Source organism: Fringilla coelebs, assembly GCF_963513975.1.
Source record: "Fringilla coelebs genome assembly, chromosome: 20".
NCBI classification, from domain to species: domain Eukaryota; kingdom Metazoa; phylum Chordata; class Aves; order Passeriformes; family Fringillidae; genus Fringilla; species Fringilla coelebs.
Genome location: NC_140046.1, coordinates 2615579 through 2640190, shown reverse-complemented (window position 1 = coordinate 2640190; position 24612 = coordinate 2615579). Strand labels below are relative to the sequence as shown.

Sequence of the window (24612 nt, the reverse complement as noted above, 5' to 3'; positions counted from 1 at the left end):
CAGATCTTTAAATGTTAAGGACTCTCTAATTTTGGTGATCTAAGTGGTAGCTTCATACCCAGTCTTCAATTTTTTGGGGAAAAAAAAATGTTCTTTACTTCAGATGATAATCTGGATAATTAAAACTTTTTTATTGTAACAATAATAGAAATAATGCTCAAATCTTGAGGGGTTGTCCACACAAAAGAGACACATTTGGCCTGGGCAATCTGCAGGAGGAGGAACTTCCCTCTCTGCAGCTGCTCCAGAGTTCTGGAGGGCCACTGAGGTGTAACACATTCAGATCTCTCTCTGTGCCCTTTCATTTTTTTCCTCTCATTCTCCTGTTTTCTGTCAGAGTCACAAATCCTTTGTACCCCCTTCCAGGCCTTCTAGAAAAATCTTTGAACTCCTCCAGGCCAGCACCCAGCAGGTGAGGAATGTCCATGGCATGGATGAGACCTCCTGAGCAGGGAATGTGCACCAAGAGCTTGGGATGGAATTGTGTTAAATTCAGTGTCCATCTTTGTGTTAATTCTGCCAATTTTACCAGTTTTACCAATTTATTGTAAAGTGCTCGACGTATTTACAGCAGGAAAGAAAAAAGAGAGAAGTTTTGCCAGGCCTCAAATCCCTGGGATGTGGATCTGGATGGTTTTTTCAGAGGTTGAGCTGGGATGTGGTGGGAGCTGTTGGTTCTCAGTGCTCCTAAAATCAGATTGCAGCTGTTTGAAAATGAACTCTCACATTGCATAATCTGTGCAGGCTTCAGAGAACAGAGCTGGGGAAGTGGTACAGGTTTTTTCTGGAGGATTCAGTCCAACTCTGATTATTCAGAGCTCCTTGGATACCTCCAACTACTCCTGTGGATCAATCAACCAGCTCTGCACTTGCAGAGGAAGAAAAAAGAGGCTCCACAATTTCAGTGGGAACAATTAATTGTGACTGTTCTGTTACAGAGGGAAAAGAGGAAAAAAATATTTATTTAAATTATTTTTTCCTCGAGCTTGTTAGTTAAATCTGGTGAGGTTTTATTTATTAAAGCAATTTTATTTATTAAAACAATTTTTTCCTTGAGCTTGTTAGTTAAATCTGGTGAGGTGCTTGTTCTTCCCTCACATTGAGGAGCTCACCAACTTCACAGTGAGAGGAGAAAGAAGAGAGAGATTAAATCATAAATGGAAACCAAATAAAACAGAGGGATGGGGCAGCAATTTGTAACTCAGACAAGGCTGTCCATTCTCTCTCAGGAGGGATAAAAGGTCCATATTTACACAGGGAGGAACACTGAGGCAGAATAAGTAAATTCTCCATACCATCCCTTTAGGTTTGGAAATCTGGGAGGGATTTTTATCCTCTGGAGCCAGTGGGGTGAATGAAATGATGAAAATTCCCTTTTGCTGAGGCTGAGCTGGTGCAGGACAATTCCCCCAGCCCGAGCTGCCAGCTGGGCCTGGGGAATCATCCCTGACCTTTCCCTGCTCTGCTCCAGCCCAGTTTTGGGATGTGATGATTAACCCAATGAAGTCATCTTTAATCATTTAACCTTCCTCTGCCTGCTCTGGGGCACTCACAGGAAATCTATTTCCAAACCCCAAAAAATAAATCATCTTTGAAAGGGACACAGTGAGCTAAAGCATCCTGAAATGTTCTAAAGAATGAATCACAATTAGCTGGGAGGCCAGTCCAGTCTAGAAACTTTAATTTGGGGGGAAAATGGTTTGCCTGTAAGTAGCTCAACTTTTGTCTCTTTTCATAAATATATATATTTTAAAATTACTATTTTTTAAAGCAGTAATTTATAAAAGTTATTTTATTTCAAATGCTTAAAAAAACAGAGAAAAGATTGTTCCCTGTGCAGGCTTTAGAAAAGAAAAAAAAAATTCTGTTGTGAAAGAGGTAAAAGTTGTAAAAGTGGGGATTGTATTCTCAGAGAAATGAAACTTTGAAGGCTTTTTTATTGTTGCAGATGTTGCAAAGATTTGTCAAACAAAATTTAAGGAAGGAACCAAAGAGAAATAGTTCTGAACTTGTTTTCACAGAGTAAATGTTGAGGCAGGAATTCATAGTTTTGTTGCAGCCCTGGTAGGTTTATTAGCCTGCAAATTATTCATAGCTTTGATTATATTAAATCACAGAAAATAGGTACCAAAAAAATCTTTAATTTGTCTTTTGGCTTATTTAGAAAATTTGGAAAAAAGGAAGACCAATGACAAGTTCTTGAGGGAAATTTTTAGAATTTAAAAATTTTGCTTTCCATGAAGTACTTTGTGATAAATAATGTAAAACCAAAACTTAGCAAAGAAACAAGCTGAGTAATAAGTTTAAAAAATAAAGTCATGAATTAACAAGGTGAGAAACTTCCTCCAACATTGGTTTTGGTTTGGGGTTTTTTTTGAGACAAACTTGTTAAACTTATTTTAAAGACCTTCATTATTAGCTTTTTAATGTTTTATATGTTTTTAGCTGGAGGAGAAATATTAGTTTGAGGGCAGCCTTGAATTTTGTAGTTGAGAAATGTGGGTGGGGGAAGCTGGTTCTTTTTTAGAAATTTGGTTAAAAATGGTGCTTTACCCCAATTTTATACAGTCAATTTATATCTAATTATAATAATATATTTTATTAAAGCAGCTGTGCTGCAACTATTACTTTATAGGTCATTTTCTAGAGAGTTTATTTCCAATTCCAGCTTGTGAAAATGAATACAACAGTGCATTAGCAACACAGTAAAAGGTAATGGGGGAATAAATTAAAATCAGAATAGGAACAACTTCCATGCAAATAAATCATGGAGCCATTTGAATAATTGTCTTGGGGTGGTTTATTTTCAAGATACTTTGCCATCAGATTTATGGAACTGTGAGGAAAAAATATTTATTGGCTTTTAAAAGTGAAATTATTGCTCCAAGCCCGTGAGCTTTGGGAAGTGGGGGAGAAAATAGGAGCTGAAAATGGCCCCAGTGAGCTCTGCTCCAGAAATCCCTGAGCAGGGAACAATTCCAGGGAAAATTCCAATTTCCCAAGGACAAAATCTGCTTTAGGACTTTTGGTGTTTAAATTAATTTGTAAAGAATCCTAAAGATTTTTCACTGTGTGTTTGCCTGGGGAATTGGAGAGGTGTTTTCCTTGGGGAAAATTCTAGAAATAAATAAAAGAAAGGGGTATTTTTATAAAATAGAAATTGTTCCTATAAAAAGAACAATTCCAGGACACCTTTCCCAAGGACAAAATCTTCTTTAGGACTTTTGGTGTTTAAATTATTTTGTAAAGAATCCTAAAGATTTTTCACTGTGTGTTTGCCTGGGGAATTGGAGAGGTGTTGTTTTCCTTGGGGAAAATCCTAGAAATAAACAAAATAAAGGGGTATTTTTATAAAATAGAAATAAAAGAGTATTTTATTCTCTCCATCCCAAATCCTGAGGGTCCCACTGGAGCTGGGATCCCCTTTTTGGGTTCTGTTTCCTTGGAAATAACCACGAGGGAATTTGGGGCTGCAGCAGGAACTGCCCTGGATGTCGCAAGAATTTTGGGCTTGGTCGTCAGGAAATTGTTGTGTTTTGTTGTTTAGAACAATTCCTGTCAAAATTCACTCTTTAAAAAAGAAATAAAGAAAAGAAAATTTTAGTTTTACTTTTCAGATTGTTTCCTGTCAGAATAAGCTCAAGGGTTTGGTGTCAGCCTCACTGGGAGCAGGTTGAATCCTCATGTTCTGGGGGGATCCTACAAATGTCAGGGAAAATTGTCATTAAAATGGGAATTTTATCTCCTGCATTTTGTAATCATAAGCTCAAGGTGTAATCCTGATGAAAGTGTGGAAATTCACCTTTATAGGATATTCCAGAGGGGTTTTATACTCCCCTGTGGTTAAAAATGTCCCACTGAAAGATTTAGGAAATCTCATTTCTTTGGCATTTTTCTTACAGTTTTAATTTGAGTTATTTTTCCAGGCATTAAATAAAATAAATAGAATTATTCTGACTTAAGAAATAATTGTTTTTTTGTTTTTTTTTTTTTTTAATTTTCAAATAGAGAATTTAAGGGGTTTTGGGTTTTTTAGGCATTAAATAAAATGAATAGAATTATTCTGACTTAAGAAATAATTTCTTTTTTGGTTTTTTATGGTTTTTTTTAAATTTTCAAATAGGGAATTTAACTGTTTGAAAGCACAGTCATGAAGAAAAGTTACTACTTGAATAAAGGGTGTAAAAAGAAGCAAGTGGTCTCATCACAGATCTTTTATTTTTTAATCTGCCCCAGAAAATGTCAGTTCTTCAGCTTAAAATTTAAATAATATGCAAGAACATTGTAAAGTAATTGTAGTTTTCCTTCCTTGGTGTGTAGTATTTAAGGTTTCAACAGAACTGTAACCAAGTTAAAATTGCATAAATGTAATTTTTCTGGATTACCCTGCAGTTGCTTTAATCAATAATTAATGATGTTATAAATTCTACAATTCAGTGGTAAAGGGTGGAATTTAGAATATCATTAATTATTGATTCAAGTCATTTCCTTGGGTAATTTATTGCATTGCTCCTGGAAAAATCAGAATTTTATTGCTTATTTGTAGGTTTTTAAAAAGGAATGGGTAATTATTTTTTAATGTTTGCTATTCCCAAGGATTCACAGTGTTCTGGAACTGTTGTGGCCAAGCCTGAGCAGGGAGCACTGACCTTGCTTTTATTTTTCTGGACAGTTTTGCTTCAAAATAATTTTATCTCCTCTAAATTCCCTTCTCACATGCAATTAAACTCCTCGTGAGAATCTTTATTTTTGTTTTTTAAGGTGTTTCCAGGGTGTTTGACAAATTTTGAGCCTCATGAGTAAGGACTGATCACAAAATAAAAGGAGGCAGCTTTGTACAGAACAGCTCCAGTCACAGGGGCTGCACCTTCCCTGCTTTAAAGTAATTTAAGCTCAGTAATTAAATTCATTAATTTAATGAATTTTACAAGTCTGTTGTAGGCAGTGCCTGGAATTGGCAATTTTGATTGAGATCCTGGGGTTGGGAGAGCAGATCTGAGGATGTAATGGGATTATTGTGCTCTTTCTGTCCTCAGAAAGTTCCTTTTTACCACTGGAAATGGCACTGCAGGAATTCATTCCCTCTGCTTGTGTAAGGAATAGGTGTAAGCAGCCCTGGCACTCCAAAGGTGGGGGAAATAAACCGTGGAAAATCTGTTTCCACAGCAGTGGGAGCTCAGTGCCACTCACAGGGTGTGAAAACAAAACTCAGTGCATGGGGTGCTCACATTCCACCACCAGTGTCCCTCTACACTCAGGGTTCAGACTGGTTTCAAACTCCTCCCAATTCCCAGGTGGGAGATCCTGGAGGTCACACACTTTCTGAGCTCTGTTCAGGGGGCTTTCCTCAGGAATAATTGGATTTTCTCTTTGCAGGACTTTGCTACCCGGGCCAAAGTGGCCGTGCAGAACCTGGTGCAGAAGGTTGGGTTCTTTGGGATCCTGGCCTGTGCCTCGGTGAGTTTCCCCAGGAACTGGGCATTTATGGGATAAAATGCAGCTCTTGCATATCCTGTATGCAATTCATTTCTCTTTGCACCCTCTGCCATCTCTCAGGGAGACAAAACCTGCTGGAATTGTGTTATTATTTCCTTAGATGTAGATGTATTGTGCTTGACGTTCTTGACATCCTCAAATCCAGAGGTGTGCATGGATTGGAGAGGGGAAAGCCCCTGCAGAAATCCTGGTTAGGGTGTCCATCCATCCATCCCTCCATCCCTCCATCCCTCCCTCCCTCCATCCATCCCAGCTCTCCCAAATCTGCTTTTTGGGTCATTAGGAACCAGAAAAGGCAGAAAAAGGAAGCAAATTTCAGTTGTGGCTGTGGAGCTACAAAATGTTCATGGCTTTTTTAATCAAGAGGTGAAAAGAGCATCTCCAGACATGCTATTTCAGTTTTTTATGCTCTTCTTTCAGAATAAAAAAATAATATTGGAGGTTTAACTCTCTCTCTGGAGCTGGCAGGAGTGGTGTGCCTTGTTTTTCATCCCCCACACAAGCTGTGGGATGTGATTGCAGAGTGTGGGACCCCCAATCCCATTTTTCTGGGATAACCACAACGTTACCCAGCTCTGAGGCTTTCACTGCACACTTGTCCAGCCTCTCTTGGTTCCCTAAACTGTAAAGATGACAGAGCCAACTGCTTGCTCAGGTGTGGGTAACCTGTGTTAGAATTAATCTGATTAGAGCTGCTGACATAAAGCTCCTGCTCACTAATCCTTACAAATGTCTTCATGTTTGCAGTGGAGTTTAGCCAAAAGCTGCTCCTTAAATCCTCCCAGGAGCTGCTCCCTGCTCTGACACATCCCTGCCCCAGCCATTGCCTGTCCTTGTCACCAGCACAGCTTGGAGCTGCCAGGGATGAGGGACTGGGTAAGGTGGAGGGATGGGGAGCAGGAGGAAGGGGCTGGCAAGCACCAGAGGAGGCTGCAAACACCCCAGAGCTCCTGCTCAGTGACATTTAAACATTTGTTTAACTTCTTCCCCACTTTGCTGCCCAGGCCCTGCTCAGCCCTGGGCTGGGGGAGGGATGAGGATCCACCAGGGCACACCTGGGCTTTGTCAATGTGAGTTTGTAAATGTGCTCACACAACAGCTCTGGAAGGTTCCAGAGGCCTTGGAAAAGCAGCAATGCAGAGCTGTCCTTCTGTGTGGCACCTCTGGGTGAGCCCCCAAGTGTGCTCCTTGCATTTGGCTGTGCCCCCACCAGCCCAGGGCCTTCTCAGGATCTCTCTGTGCTCTACCAGGTGTCTCCTCTGCTTGCCTCCCCTGTAATTGGGATCTTCCTTCTGGATTTTAGGCAGTTTTATTTGTATTTTATTTGTATTTTATGAGTGGAGAATTTGCTGGTGAAGTGGTAATGGCTGTCCCAGCTGTGGGTCCTTGTCTCTCAAGTGGTGGCTCCTAAATGCTGCATAAAACCACCAGCAAATGGAAATGAAAATTCTGCAGGCTTATCCAGTGAAGTCAACTGACTGTCATGTTGTTTAGTGGCAGTAAGGAAGTCAGGATTGTCTGGAGTTTATTTCTATATAAAGGCAGCTCTGGGCAAGGAACAAAGCAGGAATCAGCCCCCAGGTTCCTCTGTGACTTGTGAGAATTTGCCCTCTGGTTTTTGTGGCCTTTTTTTGGGCAACTTTGTGTAACAAGCGCAGAGAAAACCTTGCTGGGGATGTGCTGAGTAACTTCTGCCCCTGGTGTGCTGTACCCACAGCACCCCTGCCCCAAACTGGATTGAAATATTCTGTGAACCAACAAAAATCCCTCAGAGCAACCAGCCCAGAAGAGCCTGGAGCAGCCTTGGCTCCAGGGGCAGGAGGCTCTGGGGCAATCCCTGCCAGCTCCAGAGGCTCTGGGGCAATCCCTGCCGGCTCCAGAGGCTCTGGGGCAATCCCTGCCAGCTCCAGGGGGCTCTGGGGCAATCCCTGCCAGCTCCAGGAGGCTCTGGGGCAATCCCTGCCAGCTCCAGGGGGCTCTGGGGCAATCCCTGCCGGCTCCAGAGGCTCTGGGGCAATCCCTGCCGGCTCCAGGGGGCTCTGGGGCAATCCCTGCCGGCTCCAGAGGCTCTGGAGCAATCCCTGCCGGCTCCAGGAGGCTCTGGGGCAATCCCTGCCGGCTCCAGAGGCTCTGGGGCAATCCCAGCCAGCTCCAGAGGCTCTGGGGCAATCCCTGCCGGCTCCAGAGGCTCTGGAGCAATCCCTGCCGGCTCCAGGAGGCTCTGCGGCAATCCCTGCTGGCTCCAGGAGGTTCTGGGGCAATCCCTGCCGGCTCCAGGGGACTCTGGGGCAATCCCTGCTGGCTCCAGGAGGTTCTGGGGCAATCCCTGCCAGCTCCTGTGGCCACAGCAGCTGCCCCAGGTGGGCAGGGGAGGTGGAGCCTGCTCAGGGAGCCGTGGTTAGAACCCAGTTCAGATTTCTTCCTCTGCAGGTGCTGCTGTGGCTGCTCATAAATCTGAATTGCTGCTCCCCAGCAGTCCAGTGCAACCCTTTGTCACAGGTTGCAGGCTTGGTGGCAGAATGTCCTTTATTCTTTCCCAATCTGCACTCTTTATTTCTTTATTTAAATCACAAAACACCACACTGCTCCTGGGGGTGACCCTGCTCAGACGCTGCCCCTGTGCTCCAGGCTGAGAGGGAAAGGTTGGAATTCAGACACTTTCTTGATTTCATTTCAAAAATATTTTACAGATAGTATCACAATACCAAAAGTCAGGCCAGCAGTTTAATAATAATAAAAATTCTTTTAATTTTAAATGAAATGCATATGCTTAATAAAATCTAATCAGTGTTTTTAAACTGGATACATATGACTATAAATGCCAGTTTTTAATGTAGTTTCTCAGCTGGAAATCACTGGGGATCAGTTGAAACTCTGGCTTCCAAGAGTGATGTGCTTGTCAGAGAGAAAATTTGATAAATCACTCAAAATGGCTTTGCTGTGGTTTCTGTGCATTTCACATGGAAAACTTTTCATTAGCTTTTTTCAGGATCCAGGGGTAAGGAGGGACCTTGAGAATGGAATTGTCTGGGACACTGTCTAGCTGAATCCCAGAGACTGAAGTTATGTGGTGGGACATCAACATTTTTGTAATTATTAGGACACAAGAGTTTTGGATCAAGCTGGAGAAGGAGAAACTGTTCATTTTTCACAATTTCAGCCTCTGTGGTGTTCCTGTCCATCCAATGTGTGCTGCAATTCCTGAACCTCTTTCCCTTGCGCTCCACAGATCCCAAACCCCCTGTTTGACCTGGCTGGGATAACCTGTGGCCACTTCCTGGTTCCCTTCTGGACCTTCTTCGGTGCAACCTTGATTGGAAAAGCTGTGATTAAAATGCACATCCAGGCAAGTGCTGTCCCTGCCTCGGGGCTGGAGGGGGTGAAACCTTTGAAACCTTTGATTCTTTCCCTGCCTGTTCCACTGTGTCACTTGGGAATGAATCCTGCAGTCTCCTTGCCCGGCTTGAAGTAATGGAAATTAATTTGGTGCAAGGGATTTACAATAAAGGAGCTGCTGGGCTGCTCCAAACTGAGGCAAGTGAGTAATTTATAGCTGCTGACCCGCTCAGGAAATTGGTGGTTAGCCAAAGTATTTACCTACAGCCTTTACCAGACTGCCGGGGCTCCAGCAGTGAACTCCTTTTTGGTAACAAACACTCATTTGCACTTTGAAATGCCCTTTTTAGCTCGCTGAGAAAACCCCGGTGAGCCCTGGGCTGGGCCAGCCCAGTTTGGGTGGATTTGCTGCAGTTTTGGGGCAGTTCTGGTGTCCCAGATCAGATGTGCTCAGTTTGACAGTGCAGTTGTTTGCACAAAATGTGGGATTCTCTTGGAACTGCATCACCCTGCTCCGAGGAGAGCTGGAGTTTGGATTCCCTGGGGGATTTGCTGGTGTGGTCAGGGCTGGAGCTCAGTCTCTGTTTGGGATGTTTTCAGCTGAGTTTGGGTTTCTGCAGTACCTCTGCCTCTGTTGTTTGGAAATCTCTGCTGTGACTCCCATCAAAATAGCAGAAGCTTTCAGTAAAAAAATATTTTGTGTTACTGCTCATCAAGCTGCTTTAAAATCTTCATTTTGCCCTAAACACAAACTCTTTTCTTCCCATCATTTTTTAAATGGTTGTTTTATTTTGCCCAGTGCTTAAGCAGAAAACAATAAATAGATTTGGAAATTCTTCCATTTCTTGGGATAAAACAGCTTTTTCTCCACACTTATTTTGATTATTAGCTGAATTTTCTTCTGCTTTTAAATCCGTGTCTTGCTAAAATGTGTCCTGGCAGCACAGAAAAGTGAAATAATATTAGATCAATATTCCTTTTATTATTTTAATTGCCTTGTTCAGCTACCACAGTGTTTGCTGTGTAATTTATAGTGCTCCACACTCTGATCCCATGTAAGTGAAAAAACATTTCCCAATGCCTTGTTCAGTTGATAAATCATGATTTTGTAATAGGCTCAGCTTTTAGAATTCTCTTTTTCAAGCACACCCTTGTGCAATAGCCTTGATTTTTTGGAGTGATCTGGCTGGACTTGGAATTTAGGAAATGTGAGAGTCATGGAAAAGGCTTTTAATGCAGTGTTCAGACAGGAAGTGAGTGACTGCTGCAGTGGCCATCCTGGGACTCCTGTTCTATTACCTTACTCAAATGATGTCAGTTCCATTTCATTTTTGCATTCTGATTTGCATAAGTATTAATGATTTTGTGGTTGGTAGGAAATTAAGAGCTACTCTGTTTTGTAAAGTTTTATTAGATAAATCATGGACTTTTTTCTTCTAAGGTTGAAATTGTATTTGAAGTTTGTCTTTTAATATGTTTAATAGTTTTTAATATGATTAAATATTATATTTATAATTGCAGCTTCATGGGTACAGGTTTGATTTTTCTTAGGGGTAAAACTTGCTAGGTTAGATTTTCATATATAATATTACTCTGCTAAGTTGGTTTTGAAGAGTTTTAGGATACATTCTGGATTAGGGTTAGGACTGGGATTATCAGGGACTGTGATTATTCTGTTTTATCACAGATGCCCAAAGGCTCTTTCTTTTTTTGCTGTTTTTGTCTGATTCAGGGTTATTTTCCCCTCTGTGATGGTGTTTGTGTGAGGGGCTGTGAATTTCTCTGGCTGTTTTTCCACTCAGACATTGTTGATGGAGTAAAGTGACCTTGAGCTTCTGGGAATGGGAGTTTGGGGAGGATGAGAATGGGCAGCAAAAACACGGCAAGAAATACAAACTGTGAGCAAACAGGGACAGAAAGTGGAGAGCTTTTTTTTCTCTCCTGCTTCTTTTCTGAGGAGAAAAGTAAAAAATATTGAAAATATTAAAAATACTGAAATATTGAAAATATTGAAAATAATGAAAAATAAAGAGGAGAGGAGGGGAAAGGTGGGCAGGAGCTGCTGGGGAAGGAGCACAAAGTGGCTCCAGGCTTTGTGTGACTGCTCTTGTCCTTCCACAGAAACTCTTTGTCATCATCACCTTCAGCAAACACATCGTGGAGCAGATGGTGGCCCTCATCGGGTGAGTAATTCCCAGCTCAGTAATTAATGAATAATTGCACCCATCGAGGGGAAAGCGCTGCAGGAGGCAGCTCAGGCTGCTCAGGGGCTGCTCTGGTCCAGGCTCTGCCCCAGCAGGGTTCAGCTCTCACTTGCAGCTCCTTCCCCCAGTCCCTGCAGGGTTTTGCTGGCCCTGAGGCTCAGGGTTGTGGGATCAGCACAGAACTTTCACCCCCAACCAAAATTCAGCCCCTCCACTCCCAGATCCTTGCATTTTTGGGGTGTCTGACCTGGATTTTCTGCAGTGTTGTAGCGGGATCCTATGGCAAAAAATGAGAATGTTTATAGGAAATTGTATTTATAGAAAAAAATCAGAGAATTCTGTGGTTCCACATTAAAAACCTGAGATTTTATGCAGTGCTCAAGGTTGACAATAAACATCCTCCTTAACTGGAAGTACCTCATACATTTACAACATCAAATCACTCATAAAACACCAGAATGAGAAATTTGGTGTGTGGAGCTTGGTCCCCATTCTGTTAAATTCTGTAGAAATGGATAGAGTGTCCTGGTTTTGAGAAGGTTTGCTTTGGGTTTTTCAAAACTAAAATGAATCCAGCCTAGTATAAATCCATAAAATAAATTTTGAGGTGTTCCTGCTTTTCCAAGGTTTCTTCTCTGGGGTAAATGGATATTTTGCTGCCCAAAGTGTAATAACTATTTTCACATAAAAAACCACACTCCTCAAGAAAAGTTTCAGGGGAGGAATGTCTGGAAATAATTCCTTTTAAAACAAAACTCCAGGCAGTGATGCTGAAAAAGAAAAGGAGTGTCAGAAGAACCTTGCAGGGCATTTCACTGATGAAACAAATCCTGGCTTTATTATTCCTGATCTTCTGCTCTCCACCAACACTCAAAATTAATTTGTTGCTGTGAACATTATTTTAAAAAAGGGAGGGAGAGAGAGAAATGTGGTTTCTTTTAAGCATCCTGAGTTTTTCTCAGCATCAATCACTCCAGACAGTTTGATCTGCCCCTAGCTCAGGTACATTTCCAAGGATTTACTCTCCTGTGGATGCTTTGAGCCAAACCCAGTAGATTTTTCCTACTTCATCTGTCTTGGAGATAATTTTGCATTGAATTACTTCGAGTGCATTCACAGGAGCTCTGCTGGACTCGGGTTTTATTGGAGGGTTGATGTCAGAGGTAAAAAATGTTCCTGGGAGACAGTGAGATTTTTGGAATGTCCTGGTACCCTTGACTTTTCTCAAGCTGTCTCCAGCATTACCTCATCAATTTCTGTTAGAGGGGAGCCTCAAACATGTTAAACAATACCTTGCTCTAAAAGCCCTATTATTGAATTAAACCAGAGCTCTGTTTAATGGTCACTAACTTCATTTTAATCAAATTCTATCCACCACAACGACTTTTAGACTTTCTTTGTCAGGGCTGTTGCTCTTAAACAATAGGAAATATCTGAGCCCAATACCTGCAGATAATGTACATACTGATAGCCAGGATAAATGGAACCTAGACAGAAGATTAAGTTGTGAGATAAAGTCTGAGAAAATCTGATTTTTTAAGCCAGGGAGAATTTCTTGACAATTTTGTGATTTTTTAGTCAAAAAAGCAAAACTGATTCAGAGTGCAGACATTGTTCTTTATTGTCACTGGGTGCTGCTGGGTCCCTCACTGAGCCTGCCATAACCAGGCATTTATTATCCTTTAATTTGATTTTGCAGTTTTGTCTAGGTCTCCATTACAAACAGATCATAAAATACTTTTTCTATTCATTAAATAAAAAAGGAAACTGAAAAGAAAACGTGGCAGGAAATTACGAAGCTGTTTACAGAAAATTTTAAATTTTTGTAGAATTATTTGGCAACAAACCTTGTTGGGAATGAGGGAGATGAGTGGGTTTGAGAAGTGAGGTTGGGATGAGGTGGAAATCCAAGTTGAGGAGGATTTCCAGATGTGCTGGAGCTCCCTGGGGCTGGGAATTCCCAGCCTGTCCCAGCAGCTCCTGTTTTTTGGTGGTTTTTGGTGCCTCAGAGCTGGGAGAGGATCCTGCCGCCCCCAGGGACCTCCCTGGGCTCTGGTGGGGGGAGATGCTCTGGAGGAGTTCTGTGTTCTGTCACTTCAGCAAGGGTTTATTGCTGATTTTATTCAACTCTATAATTACCTGGTGTGTTGTGGGGGTTTTGGCTCCTCCATCTTTCTGTTCCTGTTTTTTACCTCCAGCTGTTGGTGAATTCCCACTGTGCAGAGTGCTCCAGAGCAGGGTGATGTTCTCTGGGAAGGGGCAGCTTTAAATGTGGGTTAAGAATTACCAGAAAACTGAAGAAAACTACTGAAGAAGTAGTTCTGAAAGCACACAGCATCCACTAAACTGTGGTCATCCATTCTGGTGGGAAATGGTCAGGAAGAAAAAAAAAATCTACATTTTTTAGGGAGAAATCCTACCCTGCCCACACAGATTCCCTCTGGCTGTGGTTAATGATGAACTCCTGGGCTGCAGTGTCTGGGATTGTTCCTGCAAGAGGTGCTCAGGCCCAGGGCTGGATCCTACAGCAAAAGCAGTGAATTCCTACTTAAATCAGAATCCCAGAATGGTTTGAGTTGGGAGGGATCCTAAAGCTCATCCAGTCCCTTCCACTGCTCCAAGCCCAGTGCAGCCTGGCCTGGGACACTGCAGAGATGGGGCAGCCACAGCCTCTCTGATGCCTTGTTAGTTCTAGGAGACTCATCAACTGATCTGCAGTTAAAACAGGACCCAGTGAGATTTTGTTACTTTGATTTTTAAGTCCCTTCTCGTGGGTGTTACCTCTGAGGATCCAACAAACTCTGGGAAATCCACCCAGACATATCAGTGCTCCTGAAGTGTCCCTAACCCAGGGGCTTTTGTGGAAGAGCTTTCCCCCCTTCCCAGCTCTGCAGGGCTCTGTGAGTGATTGCACAGTGAAGGAAAAGCAGGTTTTTGGTCCCAGGTCCTGGAAGCTTTGCCTGGACAAACCAGTTTGCTGCTATTTCTTGTGCCATAATTCTTTGCTTACAGCTTAATCTCAGTTGATGCTGGTAAAGGGAGCATGGTGTTCCTTTCACCAAAAAAGCACAGATGAGATCATGGTGACTGAGGTAACTGGAAAGTTTGCTTAAAGATTGTTGGGGTTTTTTAAGTCAAAAATAATTTACAGTACAGGTTGAGGTGATTTCTTTAGAACACAAGGCAAGAAGTGATAAAGGGACAACCAGAAATCTTGTCCTGGTGTGGGAAGAGCTGGGCAGTGGCTTCACAACCTCCTGGGAGGAATTTTGGAAGGTTAAACCAATCCCCTTGACATTGCTGGTTGAAAACTCAACAACCTCCCTGCCACAGGTACATCAGAAAATGGGGGATGTGTCCTGAGCACAGCAGAGCAGCTCCACACAAAAATGGCTTTATTGCCCTGAAAGGGACACAGATGTGGCTGAAATTTGAGGAGCTTTGGTGTTGAAAGGCTGCCAGTGGATCACAACAGAATTAGAAGAGTTTATTTGCAAAAGGCTTGAAGGATTAAACTGAATAAGCAAAGGTTTTTTCCCCTAAATTGAGTTTTAGAAAAAGAATCTTTAAAAAGCAAGCAGAAGTTTGATTCCAAAGAGCAGCAGTGAGCAGAGCTGAGGACAGGCAGGTCAGAGATGTTGCAATTTCTAATTTTGAAAGCACTGATGGAACATAACAGAATGTCCCAAGGAAGAAAGCCCTGGAGCCTCCTGGGCTGGCCTGGCCACTGGAGCGTGGCTCAGGTGAACCACGTCAAACCTGAGCCCGTTTGAGCCTTGGAACCTCCACCAGGATCTTTCCTTCCCTCATCTCAGAAAGCAGATGAAGCTTTTAACCCCAAAACCTCCCTGTTAAACCTGACCATAACCCAGATTTATTTTCTGCAACTTCAGAGCTCTGGGCACAGGGAACAGCTCAGCCCCAGAGCTGAGCTGAGGCTGGGGGCTCTCCTTGCTCCTCGGGTTTGGCTGGCAAGGGAGCTGGGTCCAGCTTTGGGGAGCCCAGACCCCAGGAGTCAGGGTTTGGGCAGTCTCAGCTCCCAGGAGTCAGGTTTTGAGCAGCCCCAGGTTTCCCTAAACCTAATCCAGGTTTTGGGCAGCCCTGGTTTCCCTAAACCTAACCCAGGTTTTGGGCAGTCTCAGCTCCCAGGATTCAGGTTTTGGGTAGCCCCAGGTCTCCCTAAGCCTAAGCCAGGTTTTGGGCAGGCCCAGCTCGCAGGGCTGAGTCAGGCTCAGGCTGAGCCCCTGTGAGTCACTGCAGGGTCCTGCTGGTGGTGCAGCCTCGGGGAAGTGGATGGTTTAAATACTGTGAGAATCTTTATCAGCACAGGAAATGACAGCTCATTAAAATACTAACCGTTGAGCCAGTTTAGATCACTGTCTGGAAAAAAATTAACCATTGAGGGCTCAGAGGGCTCACACAAGAAAGGTGCCCTGTTGAGACAAGGGACACGTTATGCAAATGAATCAGCTTTGCTAATTGGCCAGTGGCATAAAAATATTTCCACTGGAATCCGTTTTTCAATGATTTTAAAAATATCTGACTTCCAAAGAAGTTGATAGCACCGTGCTGGAGTGAAATTTTTGAGGGAGGGGTGGCTAAAATACCCTAAATATTAAAATTCCCAAATCCAGTGCCTGTTCCTAAATGTTTTATTGCTTTGGAGCTGCAGGATGGATTTTTCTTGTGTTCCCACAGGGGAGTGGAGAATGGGAATCTCATACAGTTGGTGTTGGTGGGATTGTTCAGTGATGTTTTCCATCAGTCCCGGGAAGGTGGAAGCCTTTGCCTTCCCCTCTGGCCTGGCTGTCAATAATCCAGTGAAATAAACTATTTGTAAAGAGCTGAAGGTCCGGGCAGGGAGGAGCCCATCCCAGCACGTTCCCTTTCTTTGTGGGATCCCTCAGTGCCTCTTCCCTCCCTTCTCTGCAGCGGGAGATAATCCCTGGCCTTGGGCACTGCCAACCCCCAGGGATTTGCTGCTCCTGGGTCAGAGCTCTGCCCCGTGCTCTTCCTTTGGAACTGTGCTGCCCTTTCCCAAAGGATGATTTTCTCTGGCTCTTTCAGCCCAAAAAGCTGAATCTGGGCAAAACCTGCTGGTGTTTGCCCCAGTGTGTGGAGTCAGAGGGATTTTCCAAGCTGAGGGCTGTGAATATTGGAGGGATTATCCATAAAGTGGAGCCTGACTCAATATTGCATCACCTTCCCCAGGTGTGTCCAGCCTTGTTTGCACCTTCTGCTCCCCCACGGAGCTCTGGTTTCCCTCCAGAGTTAGAATTTCTGTGATTAAATTAAATGAAAATTAAATATTTACTCCCACGTTTGTGACCCCCCCCAGTGCTCTCAGTTTCCTGACATCCCACTGGGATGGATCCCAGTTGCTCTCAGGGCTCAGACTCAGGGCTGGCTGCTCTGAGGTTCTCATTTCCATTTTAATTCCATCAGGATCAGTTTGAGAACAGCTCAGGATTATTAATCAGAAACTTCCATAAACTTTCAAATTTTCACTCATGAAAAATCCCATGGTTTTGTTCCTAAAATTTGAGTGTACAGTGGCAGCTTCTTCTTTCTTTTTTTTTTTTTTTAACACTTGGGAATTCTAATATTTCTCCCTGGAAAAGTGAACAAATATCCACATATGCTTTGATAAAATGGGAATTTTATATCCTAATTTATGGTGGGACAGATTTTTTGTGACATATTGGTGCAGTGACACTGACACAGCATTTGATAGAGACTGTACTTGAGGATTTAGCAGAGTTGGAATAAATTCCCTGAGTGTTCCCAACCTCTCAAAGTTCAGGTTGAGAGATTTCAGTCACTCAGGAGCAACCCATGCTCCTAAAGACCTTGTAGGATGAAAATTATGTCTTTCAGAAATAAAAATATCATGATTAAATCACTATAAATACGTATTTTTAATATTAGTAAAAATGTAGATGACTGGAATATCAAACAACTTCCTACTTTTTGTAAGCTGGCCCAGGGAAAATACAATTTTTTCTCCTCTGGGGTTGGTGCTTCATCCTGGTGCCTTGCAGAGAAACCTTTCTGTAGTTCCAAAGGTTCTGTTAAAAAGATTTAAAGTTACCCAAAAAATCATTTAATGACCAATGAAAGGCATTTGAGGTGCAACTGCTGACAGTTGTTCTTGGAAAAGCAAATTAATAAATTTAAACTCAAATTTGCTGTAGCTGGACTGGAAGTTTTTGGAGTCAGACTCTGCAGGTTCTTGGTGTAATTTTTAAAATAGTCCTCGAGCAGCTTTGCTGAATCTCTGTCATGTGCTGCTTCAAACAGATGGGGAGTTTTGTTTTATTTATTGGTAAAAGAGCTTTAGAATTTGTCTTTTGGCTAGAAATTGTAGCTCAGAGTTTAAAAAAATGAAAAAGTGCATCTGTTTAATTACAAATACCCGGTAATTGTTCTGAAAACAGGCACCAAGAGTGCTTTTTCAGTGAATCCTAATTTTTTATGGGTGTTTCTGTTGTAGTATCAGAACTGAAATAATGGTTTTGACTAAAATGTTATAATTTTAGTGAATTTAGGATTACCAAAGGCTGCTGCAATTTTGGGGAGCCTGTTCTCAGTTTCAACTCCTTGTGAAACATTAAAATTTAGCAAAGAATCAGGATTAATCCCAACAAAAATTTAATATTTAACATTAAGAGTTTCTAAAACAACTTCTGGATGAAAACAACTTCTGAATCTGATTTTCTCCTTCCACATTCTGGGTTTGAAAGCCGATGGGTTTGATTCTCGAAGGAGCACAGGGAATTGGGTTTGGATTATTCCGAGTTTATCTTGCAGCATCTTCCTGCTGCAGTGCCGGGAAATTTGCGGGTTTTTGGAGGTGCTGAGTGCAGGAATTGTGATGCAAATCAGGCCCTGCCTGGTCCCACCCGGATCCCACAAAATTCATCCCCAATTCCCCCTCCCCTCCTCGGGGCAGCACCGAGGGGTCTCTGGGCTGGATTTGTGAGCTTTGCAGGGACACAGAACTCACTTAAATCAAATTAAATTATTTTTAAGATTTTTAGATTTATGCCTTTGGATATCAGGTGGCACATTAGTGAATGATTAAATGGTTTGATTTTTTAATTAAATTATTTAATTTTTTTCTAAAAAAGCACCAGTAGCCAACACTGTGCTGCTGAGATGAGATTTCAAGAATTTCATGCGGATCCCTGATTTTCTAGGCTTTCCTCTCCTTTTTTTACTCCTTATTTAAATCTGGGCACATTTTTTTCAGAATTAAAATCTTTACAAATGTACCAAAAATTGGACCTGAGGTCCTTGCATTTAGGATCTTGCAGTTCTTCAAAATTGCTTTGATAAAATTACTTTTATGTACTTAACAAATAGTTAACAAACAGAAAAAGAAATTAAAAGTGAATTATTTAGTGAGAAAATTTTTGAAATATTGTTTTGATGCACCAGGAGCTCCTCAAGGCTCTGCTCTGGGGTTTCAGGTCTTTGTTCTGGGCTTGATTCGATTTGGGGACTGACCCAGTTCAGTTTTCGGTGAGGAACGGAGTCATTCGAACACCGCCCTGTTAATCATTGATCCCTCACCATTTAAATATTCCTCATTTCATAATCATGCAGGAGGTCAAAAGTAAACCATTACCTTGCAGTTGCTCCTCAGGCCTCCCAAGAATTGGGTGAGAAAGAAAAGAAACCTCAAAATGTGGCTGATGTTCCAGGCGTGACTCGTCCCGCGGGCCCTGGGAGAGCTTTCCCCAGGAACGGGCAGTGCTGAGACACCTCAGGATCATTGGAACCTTCTGGAACGTTGACACATCTTGAGTAAAATGGATCAGGGATGTGCTTTGGGCACCGCAGGTTTTTTTTTTTTTTTCCCAGAATTTTTACCAGTCCAGGCACAGAATTTCCTCACCCGGCGGTGAATCATGAGGGAAGCGACCTTTTGCTGGGAAATGGGTTCAAAAAACCTCCTTTGCCCCCGGCCATGAAGGAAATAAATAGATTTACTGGAGGAGAATGAGACACTTTGTTTCGTGCTTTTCATAAATTCCTAAAATTAGAAAGCTGTTATTTTTTAATTGGGCTTCGGCCTGGAAAAGAGAATATGGTGTCAGATCAGGAGGCTGAGGGGAAGGGTTTGAGATGGGCAATTCTGCAACTCCTTGGGTGTACACCTGGTGTACCTCAGCTCTGAAGGGTTTTACTAAACCCTCCCTGGAGGAGCAGCAGGAGGAGTGGATAAAATAAAACCAAATAATCAAAATTCAGGTGAGTTTTTTTAATGTAGAAGACCACGTGTATGATAATGTATAATGTAGGTTTCTTTAAAATGAAAGAAAAATCAAAATCTCTCTTCTCTTGGCAATTGGAGTGGTCAGTACTGAGAACTGCCCCGTGCTGGGATTAGGATGGGGTGGATCCAGCTTTGGGAATGTTTTCCCCACACAGCTCAGGCCGCGGGGCTGCTGCTGATCATTTACAATTTATATTTGAATTTGGGGAGCTGAATAATGTAGAAGAGCACAGCGATTTCTTTAAAATTAAGCAAAAGTCAGAATCTCCCTTCTCTTTACAACTGAGGTGGTCAATATTGAGAACTGCCCCGTGCTGGGGTTAGGATGGGGTGGATCCAACTTTGGGACTGTTCTCCCCACACAGCTCAGGCCGCGGGGCGGCTGCTGATCATTTTCAATTTATATTTGAATTTGGGGACATTTTGAAGGCTTCTGACCATCCTTACACGGTTTTGGCTCTCCTGCTAAGCAGGATTTCAGGAAAAGCTGCTGGGAAGGCTGGAGGCTGCCGAGAGCCGAGCGCTGCCGTTCTCAGGCCGGGCTGTCCCGGCTTTAGGAGCGGGACCGGGCCGGGGCAGCGCTGAGGGCTCGGGGCTCGGGGCTCAGGGCTGAGGGCTCGGGGCTCAGGGCTCGGGGCTCAGGGCTCGGGGCTCAGGGCTGAGGCTCGGAGCCTCTCCTTTGTTCCTTTGTTAATCCCGGCTCGGGGGAGGCGCTCCAGGATGGCTCCCGCATTCTTTCGGGGCCGGGATGACGCACGGCTTGTCCTAAAAAGGACTTGGCCGGGCAGAGGGGCCGGCTCCGTGAGGGAGAGGGGCGAGGCCTGGGCGAGCAGTTTCTTTTTTAACCGAGGGATGACACAAGCCCCAGTCATTTCCTCATTAATCGGTTCAAACCAGTTCTTACAGGAACTGCCGCTGATAAATGTGGGACTTCTCCGAAGTCATTCATTGGGTTCTCGGCGCTGCTGCCTCCCAGGAAATGCTCCGGCTCTCGGCTTCCTCCTCTCACAGCGCTGCCTCGCTCAGAACGATTTTTCTTTTTAAGCACTTTTTGAGGATCTGGGGAAATACATCCCTCCCGAAGTATCAGATCAAAAGATGAAATGTGATTTATTTCGTGGGTTTCTGTTTTCTAGAGTAGCTTCGAGTTGTCTGCTGAGCTGTGGCTCAGCCTGAACTTTGTTCTGATTAGGTAAAGTGGTAAGTTTAAAAAAAAAAATGTTTTTTCTTTTTTTTTTTTCCTCCTCTATTTTGTCTTGTTCTCTGGGATGAACTTTCCATCAGTGCTATTCCGAGTATAGGTCCTTCTCTTCAGAAGCCATTTCAAGAATATTTGGAAGCTCAGAGGATAAAACTTCACCACAAATCCGACAGTGCTGTGCCACAGGTAAGACTCTCTTTGCCTCCCTCCCTCCCCGGCTCACTTTCCCCTTCCCTGCCTGCCTGAGACTTGTAGTTTTTACAATCATAACTCCCCATTCTGTTTCTCAAAGATCTGCACTCACCCAGGGAATAGATAAAAATCTAATTTTAAAAGCAGCCTGGGAATTAAAAATATTAATTGTGTGCTACTGGATTTAAATTCCTTAGAGAAAAAATGAAGGTATAAATCAAAACCGGTGGCTTGTCTTGCCTCTGCATTAGCTGCCTCTTTGGAAAGTTAAATTTAAGGAGAAAAAAGTTGCCTTTCCACGTGAAATGGTAACAAATTGGGCAGCACCGATGCTTCAGAAGCCAGTGGGATCTGTGGCTCAGTGGGCAGTAAGAGAAATAAAATCCCCAAGCCTTCAGTGTTTGAAAGGAAAAGAAATTACAGTGTTCGGGGCAGGTATAAGGGGCTGAGGTGTCCTTTGATATAAAAAAAAGTATTAAAAATTATTCAAAACTTGCCCTGAATTTTCAGTGGGACAGAGCAGCTTTGACATGAAATTCTTTAGGCTGCTGAGGCATTTTGAGATCAAATCCACGGATCCAGCTGACATTTCACGTGCAGAACTTGCAGCTGTTGGAAGTTTGTTACCACAAAAGAGCCGGAGCTGGGAAGGCTCTGCCTGGACCAGGAAATGTGCGGAGATTGCTGAGCTGGGCTTTGCTGCCCTCCTTTGGCAAACAGCACAACTTAAAATCCCCGTGAATAAAACGCTGCGAGTGGCCGGGAACTTCAGGGACACCAAAGAGTGGGATCCTAACAGGGAAATAACCCAGAAAAGGCAATTTAGGGAAAAACCCCATCGTTAACCAAGGACCTGATTTCTTTGCGAGGAACAGGGAGTGACAGGCAGGGGCTGCTAATTCTGAGCTCCACGAATTGTTAAGGAAGCCCAGCCAATACTGGGAATAATAAATCACTTTGGGAGCACTGGGAATGATCAGGGACTCGTCATCTGCCTGCCAGTGGGTTTGGCAGCCCCTCCTGCATTGTCTTTCAAGGGACTGAAGTCGGACCTGCAGGAATCCTGTCAGCTCACACTTGGTTCCTGCTTTTAATTTGATTAATTGCAGAATAAAGACACGGTCAGGCTTTCGCCTTTCACCCAGAACTCTCCGTGTTCCTAATCTTCATTATCCTCCTCCTTCTGTTTTGTCTCTTCAGGGGGAAAACTGGCTATCCTGGATATTTGAAAAACTGGTGATTGTCATGGTTTGTTATTTTATCTTATCTATAATCAACTCCATGGCCCAGAGCTATGCCAAGCGACTGCAACAGAAGATGTACTCAGAAGAAAAAACCAAATGAGCTTGGAAAAAATGGGAAAAACCCCTCAGGATGGGTTTTGGCAGACACGAGAAATGACACAACTTTTCATATGTTTAAAAAACAGCATTATTCAAAAGGGAGAAAAAATTTTTAACATCAATTTTCAAGTCTTAACAAGTTGGGTTTTTTTCTTTTGGTTTGATTTTGAAAGTAATTTGGATATTAGAGCAACGGTTTCATTGACAAACTTGTAAATGTTACGGTAAGGGTGAATGCTTCACCAGTCTGGGCTGTGTTTTACAGGACGGGCAGTGGGATGTCAAATGGAGTTTAACACAAATGTTGTCCATCCAAATTACTTCCAAAACTGATGATTTAATACTCCCCATCTCCTGATTTAGCTTCAGACTCACCTGAGGGTAACATTTTCTTTTGAAGGGTGGCTGGTTTGCTTTTTCCATAAGTTTCAAGACCATGAAAAATGTAAATAACTGAGTACAGGTCGGGTACAAACTGTTGCATGTCCCTCATGGTAAGGCTGTTCTGTCTGAATTCCCAGTGTCCCATTGCATTGCACGCTGGAAAAGCCACCCTCTCCAACTTCATGATGTTAGCAGAGATGGTTGATGTCAAAATGCTGAAGCCAACATTTTTTATTCTGTATATTTAGAATGAAGTTAAGATAAAAACTTTATAAAGTCATCTTATGATCATTCCAGAATTTCTTGTGTCAGTCTTTTTAAGCTGTTTCTTTTCCTCTCTCACTTTTGGATGCTCTGTGCATGTTTGCTCATCCTTCCTGCACTAATGGTGCTCAGACACTTTGTTCTTTTTTTGTTTTGTTCTTTTTTTTGTTCTTTTTTCTTCAGAACGTTTTGCTTAGCCAAGGGAGGAGGAAGGCTGTGCCTTGCTTGAAGCACAGTCAGTGCTTAAGTAGGTGAAATAGAGAACAACATTGGTTTTCTTAAATTCTGCTCAGGTGTTTGCCCCTGAGCCCTGAACTGTGGGCAGTGGAGAAGAGAAGGGGAAGAGTTGAGATTCCAGTGAAAGCAGATTTTGTGTCTACCCAGTAATGGTGCAGAGAACTTCAGAGGACCTTTCCCCTCATGCTTTCAAAGTCAGATTTGTTATGATCAGCGTGTGCCAGTTCAGATTTCCAGGAGCAGAATTGATACTAAAATGGCTCTTTTCCCTCTTCAGTGCCTCAGTCCTCACTGCTGCCGTACCTGCATTGCTCTCACCACTTGTGAACAATTGTTTTTCATTTTTATCCTAGGGGGGTAAGCACCAGGAATTAATTTGCCTTTCTAATGAGCATTCTCAGGAGGTGGCCCAGAGCCCAGAGCTCAGCTTAGCTGAGGCTGCTCCTTGGCCAGGTGAGGCAGGCTGGAGCAGCTGTGCCGAGTTGGAGCCCGTGGTGGCAGCCATGGCTGTACCATCCTGTCGGATAGCTTATCAGACTGATGTTGACTGTTGGATCTCATGGCAACAACAGTCGGTAGGCTGTCTGACATTTTGGTATCTCTCATCTGACCCTTCCTCATCCATCCCCAGCTGTTTCCATTCAGCAGCAGCAGCAGCAGCACATCCTGTCTGTGCTTGGGCTGGCAATGACTCCAGTCCTGCAGAGCAGAGCCCTGGTGAAGGTGAAGCTCCCCTGGGTGGGGCTGAGGTTTGTACCTTTCTCTTGGCTGGGCTGGGAACTCCAGGCAGGTGGGGAGGGGTTGCAGGGGCTGCTCCAACAGCTTCAGTTCTGCAAGTCCCAGAGCAGGAGTTGGTGTGAGGGAGTTCAGAGCACAAAGGCTGTTCAGCTGCTCCCGGTGGTTTTTAAAAGCTGAACAGTATTTAATACATTTACCATTTTTTGGCCTGAATGTGGCCTTTGACAGTAATGTCACAAAGAACTTGTTCTGGTACAACTCCACACCCCACAGCTGTTTGGAGCTTCACCTTTTCAGCCTACAGGGCCTTGGTGTTGCATTTGTAAGGGATCACTCAGGACACTGGATCAGTGACAGCCCTTGGCTGCTCTCCCTACTCCTTGTGGCAGCTTTCTGGTCCCCAGATCTGTCACCTGAGGGACACAGGTATTTATTAACCTCTCACACTTCTGGGAGGGGATGGCATTGATGCCATGCTGGGGTCCCTGTGTGTTCTCAGGTTGGAACACTGCAACAATAACTAAAAGAGAAAAAAACCCTTTTCCCTAGAGCCTGGCCCAATAAACTGCACATTCCTAAATATTTTAGAGGTCTCCTCAAAATTCTGCCTCTTGCCCTCTGGAAAACCACAAGGAAAACTGAAAACTTTTTCCCACTTTTGGTTCAATATGTTTACTTAATTATAGTGTGAAAAATATATATGTGAATATATCTGTTGTTCTTCAGCTTGTGTTTCCATGTGTCCATTCCAATAAGCTCTGTTGTTATTTTGAAGCTTTCTAACACTATTTAAAGAAGGAAGTGGATCATTCTACCTGCTTCTATCTGGGAGATAAGACTTGGTAAAAGGTAAAAAACCCCATAATAATAGAAAGAAAAGTGACACAAACCTGGTGAGATTTGCAATGGATAGTTTTCTGTTTGCTTAAATAAACA

General features: G+C 43.2%; 1 protein-coding gene across 2 annotated transcripts in view; it reads left to right on the top strand.

Moving 5' to 3' along the window:
• VMP1 (vacuole membrane protein 1) overlaps positions 1-22736 on the top strand; it is a 59750-nt gene extending 37014 nt beyond the window's left edge. For both annotated transcript variants that reach the window (XM_084218844.1, XM_084218845.1), the window contains exons 8-12: positions 5377-5457; positions 8726-8842; positions 10954-11015; positions 20602-20704; positions 21911-22736. In XM_084218844.1, the coding sequence (XP_084074970.1) occupies positions 5377-5457; positions 8726-8842; positions 10954-11015; positions 20602-20704; positions 21911-22054 (507 nt within the window). In that variant the 3' untranslated portion in view covers positions 22055-22736. The remainder of the gene's footprint in view (positions 1-5376; positions 5458-8725; positions 8843-10953; positions 11016-20601; positions 20705-21910) is intronic.
• Positions 22737-24612: the final 1876 nt, after the last annotated feature.